Genomic DNA, 11,473 nt, shown 5'->3' with positions numbered 1-11,473 from the left:
TCTGGGGACCTGCAGGGATGCCTGGCACACAGTAGACGGGCAATAAGTTGTGTTGAATAAGTGAATGCATGGTTTTTACTTGGAAAGTATTTGTGCTTTCTCCTTTAGCACAGGAAAGGGGGTGCCATAGAAGGAGACCGGTTGCTTTATGTACAAATCTTATGTATCCCAGCGAACAGATGGTCAGGGCAATGCCGGGGATTTTCTGGGTCCTGTGACAAACACTCTCTTTTCTTCACCAAACTTTCATCAATATTCTCTGAGCCTTTTTTCAAGTAGGCCTTGTCCTTGGGCCTTGTCCTCAAGTGTGAAAATCCTGCTAAGTCCATCACTGATGTCTGATTACCCTTGATATGTAATCCCATTCCTCATACCCACCATCCCCTGGGGTGATACCTGATCATTCTAACCTGCTGTCAGCAAGAATCCTATGAAACCAGTGTAGCCAGAATGCCCCCTACCTTTACTGTTTTCTCTTAGTAATTTTCCACCCACTGACTCCCACCCTACTCTTCAGCTATAAATGTCTATTTTCCCTTACTGTATTCAGAACTGAGCCCAATCTCACTCCCCTACTGCAGCACCCCATTGCAGCACCCCCCTTGCATAATGTCTTCCTTACTGTCCTTAACAAGTATCAGGATGATGTTATTTTAACACCAGGGCAGGGTTCGCACAGCACAGGCTTCTTGATGGATCTTCAAACAAATGCGCTCTCTTTGCCTCTACACCTCCAACTAGAGGCGTCCAAGGAGATAGATTTCTTATACGTGCATTTGCTTCACTAAAGGAACATAACCTAACTTGCATCACCAGACCTGAGGAAAATGGTACCCATGAAGGTTCATTTCAGTTAAATACCTGAGAGGAGGACTTTGGGGAAACTCTAAGGTTGTATAGTCCTTGTTAGTTATCCTAACATCCACAGTGACCGAGCTGACATTATGTATGCTAGCTCACGTTATCCTCCTGGCCAAAACTACAGGGCAGCTATTACCTCCTGTTTGCGGCTAGGGAAACTGAGGCTCAGAGGGTCTAATGAAGGTGCCCAAGTTCACACATCTGGTAGGTCGGAGAGCATTGATCCATGCTGGGGTCTGTTGACCACAGTGTCCTTGTCTGGGCCACCGTGCCCTTGTCTGGGCCTTCTCTTATACTTACTCTACTTGTTGTTTCCTTCCTTACCCAAAATGGCTCAACTGCATGTAACTCTTAAGCTAGCCACTTGGATTGTGGTCATATTTTTTTTTGCCAGTGTTCGTTGTGATGTTTTGCATTTCAGTTGCATAACCGACAACATTTTTTTTTTTTATTAAATTGAAGTTTATAAATATACCTATGGACGTCAAGAGCAGGTTTTCCCACGTGATGCAGGAGCACACTGACGATGAAGGGGGGAGGTTCAGTGGCTTTCAGCAATTTGAATGCAGAATGACATAGAGCAAGAAGAATGTGGCCAGAGAAAGAACCACAGACGCACCTACCCCGTTGCCTGGCTCCCAGTGGAAAGAGTGGAGCCGGGCCAGACCTGGAGGCTGAACATTATTGCTTGGTTTGCAGGTGAACAGCCGGTATTCATTAGAGCTGGAGACATCCATGGTGGGGCCAGTCACAGCAGGCTCTGGTGGAGAGGCCCTTTGTCTTTTCCACAGACCTGCTCTCCTCCATCTCGGCCCTGGTTGACTTGAACTGTGTGTGCTGTGCAGCTGGTGGAAACCAGACTTCATCGCCAGCAGTCTGGGACGCCTCTCTCAGCTGTGCAGGCCGGTTCCACCTCCTTCCTCTGGCTTCTCCCTCCCTGTGTGGTTGCTGCTCGGCTGCTGCCCTGCGAAAGTGACTGCGTGGAGCACGGGGAGCTGTTGGTGCCCGTGCTGTCTCTCTCTGTGTGTTCACACACAACCAGCCTTCCCGGTGGCGCTGAACAAGGTGCAGGTTTGTTACGAGTGTTTCCTCCTTCCATGAGAAAACTAGTGGGTATTGTGACTTGTAATTAAATGGGCGGCCTGACTCCAGGTACGACAGCCAATCGTGGATTCCTCAGCACAGATTTTAAGTGGATAATTCTTAATTCCAGCTATCATTCCCTGCTTCCCAGGATGGCATTTCGCCTTTTATGCCCACAGACTTTCTAGTGATGTATTCCTCCCCGAAGTGGGTGTAGAAGGTAAGGGCAGGAGGGAGAGGGAACCATAATAAAAATAGCCAATGTTTACTGAGTGTATAATACACTTTAGGTGCTGTTGGAGCTCTTTACCGCAACCCTATAGGGGTAGGTACCATTATTCCTCCCACTTTACAGATGAGAAAACGAAGGCCATCATAGGTGACATAACCCGCCCGCGTGGGCACAGGCAGCAAGAGGTCCAGCTGGGTTCAACTCTGGCAGTGTGATCCAGACCAAGTGCTCTGAATGAAGGTAGAAATAGAAATGTGTGTTTGTGTGTGTGTATGTAGGGGGGTGTTTCTCCAAGTAGCAAATGTGCAGATTATAGCCTAGACTCACTAGTCGTATATAGTAAATGACTTTTCCCAAATTCAAGTACTATTTGGTCAATTTTTCAGTGTTAAGTTACAAAGATCTGTGATTTCTTTTTTAAGTCAGGAGTTTACAGATTCTCCTGAAGAAGGCTATGGCTCCCTCTTACTTCAAAAAAAAATTGTTTTTTGCATATAATTTCTAGAGGTTCAAATGCCCTCTAAGAACTCCTTCCTGATAGACTTCATGAAACGCAGGTTAAGAACCCCCTGATTTAGAACAATACTAAACTCTGTCAGCAGAAAAACTTGAGTTGACCGGGTGGGAATGGAGGAAGAGAAGCTTGTGCGCAGCTGTGTGGCCTCTGGCAAAGCCCTGACCTTCTCTGTGTCACCCTCACAGCAGCTTCCCTCTTCCCCCGTCAGCCCAGGTTTAACAAGGCGATATCTGATCACCTCTTTGAGGTCTCCGAGAAACTGTCTCATTCCTTTTGGAGAATTCCCTTCCAGGTTCCAAAGCCCTAGAAAATTTACAAACCTAAATTGGTGACAACAAAGTATGATAGTAGGGACAAATGACTCCTGTGGGCAGGGCATGCCAGGAATAGCAGTGAGGGTCTGTATCCAGGCCCATAAGCCAGGAGAAGCAAACCGCTGGCACCAGGCTTCCCTCCAGAGCGGCCAGTGAGGCTCGTAGCCTGGGCCCCTCCTGTCGGAGGTGTCATTGCTGTAGGGACAAGGCTGCCGGGGATCAACTCAGGGAGTGTGTGTGTGTGTGTGTGTGTGTGTGTGTGTGTGTAACACAAGGGGAAACGAAGTGGTACTCTCAGTTGATGGTAGAAACAGACCCTTGAGAGGCTCTAATACTCGCTGTTATTTGTTTTTATTTATTCGTTTTTTAGAGGAGAAAGAGAGAGAGAGAGAGAAAGGGGGAAGGAGCAGGAAGCATTAACTCCTATATGTGCCTTGACCAGGCAAGCCCAGGGCTCGAACTGGCAACCTCAGCATTCCGGGTCGATGCTTTATCCACTGCGCCACCGCAGGTCAGGCTCACTGTTATTTGGAAACTAAGTCATCTTCTCCCCATTCCCATCACCAAAGGACTAAGGCTGGTTGACCAGCCTCAACATAAACCTGTCCTCTTCTAGCTTCTGCCCTCCACTGCTTACACATGCTGTCCTTTGGTATTTCCGCCCACTTTTAAGGCTACTCGTGGGGCTTGTTTTAAACAAAAATTTTACCTGGAGAGGGAAGCTGAAGGTGAGGAAGAAGGCTCATGACATGGGATCGCCTTAGGGTCAGTCTCAGGTAGATAACGCAGATAATGACTAATGTTTATCAAGCACGTATTATAAGCTAGGCCCTATGCTAACAGTCTTATGGACATGATCTCATCAACAGCTGACAAAGTAGGCTTGTTTATTATTTCCATTTTACAGATGAGAAAACAGAGATTGGGAGAGGGAATTAGCTTGCTGAAGGTCAGATAGTCAGAAAGTGGTGAATCAAGGATTTGAACCCAGGTCCCTGACTGCTGAGTTCTGGCTCCCACTTACTTTCCTGCAGTGGGCCCAGGGGCAGGGCTGGGAAGTAGGAATTTCTCCCCCAGAGCAGCACCTGTGTCAGAGCTCCTGGCCGTGAGGTCTGTCCCGGGCCCTGGGGATTCTGCCTTCCCAAGGTCACCGGTTCCCAGGGCTTACGCCCTCCTCCAGGCCTTCGCCCACAGCCCCAGTTGCTCTCTCTCTGTGTGTCAGTCTTGGCCTCCTTCTACCCTCTGTCTGAATACCGGGGTGACCATTCTTCCTAGGACTTTGCTTTGGGCTCAGCACCTCCTGCTCCTAAGTTGCCAGACACCTGAACCTCCTTTAACTAAAGAGTAAAATCCTGGACTATACCCTCCCTCTTTCCCTGCTCTCTGCCACATGCACTCTCTTCATACTCCCTACCCTTTCAGCCTGGCTTCTGTTCATATATATATAAACTGTTAACATGTATTTTAATAGTATATTTGCCATGGATCCTTTAGGGAAAAGAGTAAATATAAATTGTAACATAAACATATAAATACTCATAACTTCCTAGTGGCATTTAGTCTTTCCTTCTAGAAAGTTCTCTCTATCCCCTCCATGAATTGAGATTCTATCTCTCCCTCAGTCCCCAGGTAAAGCTTCCCCAGCTCAGGGAAACCTCCCTATTGTCCCAGGCCTGAATGATAGAAGTGACCACTTAACTTGGGTGGTTCTTCTGATTGTACAACCTGGGACCACGCGTGGGACCACAGCCCCAGCTCTGCCCCGAGTGAGACCTGGGTGTGAGTCCTGCTCTGCCACTCCAGCCAAGTGACCTTGAGCAAGTCACTTAATCTCTGAGTCTTGGTTTCTGCACCCGTACTACGTGGACAGTACCATCCACGCTCCATGGTGACTGGAAGGGTTAAACGAAGTGCTGTATGCACAGTGTCCTACGAAGCAGCAGAGCCTGCGGGCTGGGAGCTCTGCCTCTGGACCCACGCTGCCCGGGTTCAAACCCTGACTCTGACTGGGTTCGCTGGGAGGAGCTACTGCCCTCTCAGTGACTCAGTTTCCCTCTGTGTAAGATGGAGTTGACAGGCTTGTTGTGATGAATACACGAGTGAACATGGGTAAGGTGTTGACGTAAGAAAGGTCTAAACCTGGTTGTGAGTTTATCTGAGCCAAACGGACAACAATGCTGGGAAGCAGAATCTCAGTGTACTGAGAAAACGCTCCAGAGAACGGCAGTTTTGCAGCTTATTTTGTATATTGCAATCGAAGGAGGTGAACAGAGGAGGTTCCATGAAAGCCTTTGTGATAGAGTCAGGGGACGGGAGGAAGCGAAGCCGGGGAAGTCTCTGGGGCTGGGTAAAAAAGTAAAACGAGGGACACGTGCTTCTTTCCCACTGGTGGGCACAGGACTGGTAACAGTGAACTCGGACAGCACACAGAGACGGTGTCCGGGGAACAAGATCACCGTGAGGGGTTCTGTGGCCCCTGCTCTGGTGCAGCGGGCGTGCCCTCAGGGGACTGGAAAAGATGACTCTGGGACTGGGAAAGATGACTGGAAAAGATGACTCTTGATATTTTTAAAAAATACTTTTCAATTTTTAAAAAATTTTTTATTGAACTCATTGGGGGTAATATTAGCTAATAAAACTATGATATTTTAAAGGTATATTATCTCAGATGCAAAAAACAACAGGCTCACTTATGGTAAAGAATGAGCTTTGTCAAGGCAACTATAGGCCTAGGATGTGCCTACCTGCCATGACCCACATTTAGTTAGGAATTTTTATGTTCAGACCACCCTGTGTGGTTACAGTTTTGGTCCCTGAGTTAGTAAGGCCACCATGCTGGCCTCCCATGGGCTTGTCAGGTTTAGTATGTGGCTCCTTCTTCGCCTAGGAAGGTACCTAAATGCTTGGGACAGAGAAATTGATCAAAACTGTCAGCAGCTGTCTTGGAAAGCATCCATCCTCCCCACTTCAAATGTCACTTGCTGTCTCCTTCCCCAGACTGAACGCCCCACAGCGAGGACAGTGTCCTGTCTGTGCTTTTATCCTGGAGCCCAGTACCCTGCCTGGCATGTGCCAGGAGCTGTTAATGCCACTGGACTTGCCCTGGTGGGTGTCATGGGAAGAAGAATTCTTCCAGCAGCTTATAGATGCAAACGATAAGGCTTCCAAATTGGGACTACTGGGAGCAGATGCCCATGCGAAGGGGAGGAGAGCTTAGAGGAAAGAGCCAAGGGATAGAGGTGGGCGGGACAGAAGAGTGGCTCCCTTTCTCCTCCCATCACCAGCCCCTCCTCCCCCAAGACCACTCAAGGATGCCCGGGAACTCCCATCCCAGGCTACTGCGGGGTGGGTGGGGGTGGAGGGTGGGAAGGGTAAGTGTTTGTGAGGCTTCAGACCTCACCTGAGCCCCCCCCCCCACAGCCCTATCCAGCCTTCGGGATCCTGCCAGTTGTCCCCTCCCCCAACCTGGTCAGGGAGCCCACCCTGACCTGGGCTGGCCTCGGTGCCCAAGGCAGTCCCTTTCTGCCACAGCCCGGAGCTTCCCCACGTGGCCACACCTCCCCAGGCCCCGCAAGGGTTAAGGCAGCTGAGAGGAGAGGTTTTTGGGCTGACGTCGCTGCTCTCTTCCCTGAAGGTGGTTCCCTCAGATGAGGATGGGAGAGCTTGTCGAGCTGAAACCCGAGCTCCCGCTCAGCTGGGGCTTGGGGAGGTCCCTGTAAGAGCCGCCTGCCCGCCAGCCGCCCCGTGGTCCCTCCCCAGCAGTCACTCGGGGCACCGGCCACAGGAGCGATGGAGTTGGGCTGGTGGACGCAGTTGGGGCTCACTTTCCTGCAGCTCCTACTCATCTCTTCCTTGCCAAGAGGTACTGTGCACGGGGGAGCATTTCCCCTCTGGGCTCTGGTGGGGAGTGGGATGGGGACGCCCCAGAGTTGGTGCTGGGGGTGGGGTGTGGGGGCTTCCTCTAGTCATATACTCTAGGGCTTGGTTGGTGGTGCCGGAGTGCCTGCCTCCCTGCCTGGATTTTTGTCATCCCAACTTGTGGGACTAAAACTGCCTCAGGATTGGGTCCCAGCTCCAGTGTTATTTATTTATTTTATTTTATGTATTAGCTTTTGAGGCATAAAATTGCCTCCAGGAATCTATCCAGTCAGTTACCCACCCTGACTTGCAACAGCTGAGTTCTCCCTAGAAAGAGCCCCCGCAGAGGTGGGTGGGGAGGGGGGTGGGTGGGAGAGAAATGAATTCAGAGCAGGGCGTGCAGCAAGGGTGTCCCCGCTGGGGTCTAGCTCAGAGAGACAGACAGAGAGACGCTGCTCTTGTCACATTCCTCCAGAGCTGATCCCAGGAGAGTACCTCCCTCAGCGTGTGTGTGTGTGTGTGTGTGTGTGTGTGTGTATACAGGCTTCCTTCTGATCCAAGAAAGGAGAAGAAAAAGCTGAGGTTAAAAGTGCAAGTTTCTGGGGATGCACAGTGTTTGTTTAGAAAGCTCTGGCTCCTGTGTTTTTCACATGTCATTTTCTGAGCCACAAACCCATGTCAGATGGGCTCCCGGAACAAGTGAGGCTGAAACCAGACGTGGAGCTTCTGGGAGCCTTGTCCCAGCTGAAGGCTGAAGCAAGAGGCTGGCAGGCTTGTTTTGTGGTTGCCCGCTGGCAGACAGCGGAAGGGGCTTCGTAGGAGCATCTGCCTTATTGGCTCCACGAGCAAGGTGTCCAGGAGTTAAGGTCAGGTGAGGTGTCCAGGAGTTAAGGTCAGGAGAGGTGTCCAGGAGTTAAGGTGAGACTTCCTGGGGTAAGGCAGGTTGAAATGTGCAGCTGTGACAGAACAGGGCAGCTCTGCATAGGAGCGAGCTTCTGCTCCTTCCCTCCTGTGCTGGTTACCTGTCACCTGTCACCTGGGTGTTCTCTGACAGGTGGGTGCTCCATTGCTGCAACTAGCTGGTGAGTTTCCCAGAGGGTGAAGAAAAAGTCAGTTTGTGACAAAAACCCTGTTTTGGTCCGTACTTTCCTCCTACCTGGAGCCCGCCATTCACAGGTGAAATCTTCCCTGGTGATTGATTCTCGGGCTGGAGAGAGGGCTTCCTTTGAATTTCGTCTCACCTGGAGCAGCCCAAAGACAATAGTTAAGAAAGAAGGAGCCCTAAGGGGTGTGATCACCCATAAACCCAGACACTTGCCCGGAGGGGGTGGGGCGGGATGACGACTTCGCCTGGAGACTGCTCCCTGCTCCATCTCTTGACTCCGGGCGTGGTGGCCCCAGGCCAGCTCCAGAAGAGCCTGGTGCAGAGGACCAGTTTCCCCACAGCTACATCAACACTCCCTGCTTCTTCTGCATCTTCTGCTACTTCTTTTTTTAACGTAGCAGGTGAGGCGTCTCAAACACATAAAAGTTAAAAAAAGAAAAAAAGGCTGCCCCTTTTTTCTTGCCCAAGATCTGAAAAACCCGCTTGTTCCCTGACCTGAGAACGTCTTTTTTTTTTTTTTTTTAACCTTCCGCGGTGGAAAAGCTTCGAGGAGGTGAGTGGTTTCTTGGCAGCCGAGCTGCCGGCTGAACCGCAGGCAACGTCACGTGTCCAGCGAGGACAGCTCCGCTGTTGAGCGCTCCCCTGTAGAGGGAAGACAGAGGAATGGTGTGGAGAAGGAAACTATTTCTTTAAGTCGTGAATGAGTCCACTCCCTGCTGGAATCTAAATCTGGCCCCGTCAGGAGGCGCTTGGAAGCGTCTCTCTTCTCTAATTACTTTTCTAAAACGAGTACTCGGTAAAATGTGAGCATCCACGGGGATGGCACGGGACTCTGTTGTTGCTCAGTTGCTCATCGGCATGGGACACATGTTGGAGGGTGAGGAGCCAACCGTTAGGCCAAGTGATAACCTGACACAAACAGCATGTGAGGGAGAAACCCAACTCCACTGACTTCACCAAATAGCAGGAGCTTCGCCAGCAGGATTCTGCCCAAGAGGAAAAACTCATTTAAAATATGGGACTCTTGGGAATGAAACCTTAATATGGATAACTTCACAAGTGTTGATTCCAACAGACATTAGCTTGTGGGGAACGAACATAAAGGCTGTGTGGGGGGGGGGGGGCTAATTTGAAGCACAGATATTCAGTGGGCAGGAGAAAGAGCCTAGAAAGGGGGTGTGGAAAGAAGGTGTGGGGGCAGAGGGTGGGGGAGAGGAAAAGTGGCAAGACAAATGAGATGTTGGTTTCTAATGGGATGTGTTAGCAAATTCCGAGGAAAGAGCTATGAAAATTGGGCCTTCTGGGCAGGGGTGGATTTTTGTGGGGACCATGAAGAGGGTGTTTCCCTGATATATATTCTGAAAACTCCTGGCTTCTCCAACAGGAAAATAATTTAATGGTGGAATCATGGAGTTTTGGAGCTGGGAGCGACTTTGGAGATCATTTAGTTTGAGTGCTTTGTTTTTTCTTCTTCTTTTTTTTTTAAGAGAATGTTTATGAGCTTATTTTCAAAGTCAGAGGACAATGAGATTGCACACCTAGGAGGATTTAGGATGCTCCATGCCTTTGAGCCAGGTGCTCTGCACGCAGTAACTCTCAGTGGACCCTAATAACGTAGGGCTGGTATTCTCCCTGGTTTGCAGGCGGAGTTTAGAGAGGTTTGGGTGACCTGCTCAATAATATGCAGGCACAGTTCCTCAAAAAAAAAAAAAAAAAAAAAAAGGAGACATTGGAGCCAACAACTCCACTTCAGGGTAGCTACCCAAGCAGGGACTTGGTCAGGTATTTGTGCGCCAGTGTTCATACAGCATCATTCCGGATAGCCAAAGTTGACAACCCAAAGTATCTATCCAAGACAAACAAAACATGGTATATTCATGCAATGGAATATTATTCAGTCTTTAAAAAGAATGATATTCTGATACATGCTCTAATGTGGATGATCCTTGAAGTGGAATAAGCCAGACACAAAAGGATGATACTGTATGATTCCACTCTTATGAGGTATCTCGTATAGTCAGATTCATTGATAGTCAGTAGAATAGTGGTTACCAGGCACTGGGGAAGGAGGGAAGGAGGGGCTACTGTTTATTGGACGTAGAGTATGGGATCATGAAAAAGTTCTGGAGATGGATGGTGGTGACGGTGGCACAAGCCGTGGCACTGCATACTTAAAAGTGACTAAAATAGCAAACTTTATATTATTTTATATCTTCCCACAATAATAATGTAAAAAGGCCACACAGCAGGTTAGCGGAGCCTGGAGTGAGCCCAGACTGTCCTGGGCTCCAGCTCACCTGATACCTGGCTGACTTGAGCTCACTCATCTGAAGGATCAGTTAATGATGCTGATGCCCAGCTAATCCTAGCAAGCTACGCAGGGGGGCGGGAGGAGACCGTTCAGGGTAGCTCCAGTTTGGGTGGCACCCTTGCTCTGTCTTGGTTGGCTGTGGCAATGAGACCCTGCGGGGTTGAAGGTCAGCTAATGGGCAGCGTTAGGGCCAAAAGGCCTGAAGAAATAGTAGGACACAGTGCTTACAGATATTTTGAACCTGAATGCTTTGAGGCAGGCTAGGTCCTCTCTATGGCTTGACACCCATGCTTCCCAGCCCACGCATATGTTACCGTCTGGTCCCTACTGACATCTGGGGTTTCGACCGCCCTTCCTGAGAGGAACAGGGCAGAAGGGAAGAGTACAAGAGAGAAGGTGGAAAGCGAGGTGCTGAATGGGAGAAAACGCAAATGAGTAAAGCTCTTAAGGACTGAGTAGCTGATAGGACTTGTATAAGTAGAAAGGTGAATAGATTTTGCATGTATGTGTTACAGAACACGATATCACCTCTTTCTATGACCCCCGACTCTTTGGTTAAATGTTTTACTCTAACAAATGCCCTTGGGAGTGACCCTTTGGTGGAAACTGAGAACAGGGCTGGGTGTTATGTCTATAAGCTACAAACAAAGCACCCTTGGACAGGGTGTCTGGAAGCAGAGGTGACCTAGAGCTAGAATCTAAATCCCTTGGAAATATCCAGAAGTCCTAGGGAAGGCATTGGAATGCCGCTGGCATGGACTGCGGGTTTGACTTAAACTTATTTCCATCGAGCTAGACTGAAATGGCCGAGATAATGATGTCTGGGGGACCTAGTAACAGGCCTGAAGTTAGAAAATCATTTCCGTCCGCCCCAGTGGGGCAGCCAATCCTGGTGCCTGAGAAAACCTGTCTGCCTGGTTCCCCCGAGACCAGCTCTCGAGCTGCATCTGATTTGGGGTGTGTGCAAATTGGGAAAAGTTCCATTTCGGTGATAAATGAGGAAAGGTTGTGCTCATTCCCTCAACACGTGGGAGAGCCAGTCACCCTCACTCTGCCGATACTTGAAAGTCACAAGAAGCCAGATTCCTCTTTTCTTATTTTAAAGGGGAGGGAAATGCCGTGTTTACAGTTTCTAGTTCCTGAATTCCAGGGCAGAGGGCTCAGGGCCCAACCAGAGCTTAGAAAGCTACCA

General features: G+C 49.5%; 1 protein-coding gene across 1 annotated transcript in view; it reads left to right on the top strand.

Annotated features, from left to right (window-relative positions):
- Positions 1–6,042: 6,042 nt before the first annotated feature.
- Positions 6,043–11,473, top strand: part of PAMR1 (peptidase domain containing associated with muscle regeneration 1) — a 71,497-nt gene continuing 66,066 nt past the window's right edge. Inside the window, exons 1-2 of the mRNA XM_066251275.1 lie at positions 6,043–6,112; positions 6,642–6,869. Coding sequence (XP_066107372.1) covers positions 6,797–6,869 — 73 coding nt within the window. The 5' untranslated portion in view covers positions 6,043–6,112; positions 6,642–6,796. The remainder of the gene's footprint in view (positions 6,113–6,641; positions 6,870–11,473) is intronic.

This window comes from Saccopteryx bilineata, chromosome 1 (genome assembly GCF_036850765.1).
Source record: "Saccopteryx bilineata isolate mSacBil1 chromosome 1, mSacBil1_pri_phased_curated, whole genome shotgun sequence".
In the NCBI taxonomy this organism is placed as follows: domain Eukaryota; kingdom Metazoa; phylum Chordata; class Mammalia; order Chiroptera; family Emballonuridae; genus Saccopteryx; species Saccopteryx bilineata.
Note: the sequence above shows the minus strand (reverse complement) of the source record. Positions and strands in the feature narration are given on the sequence as shown.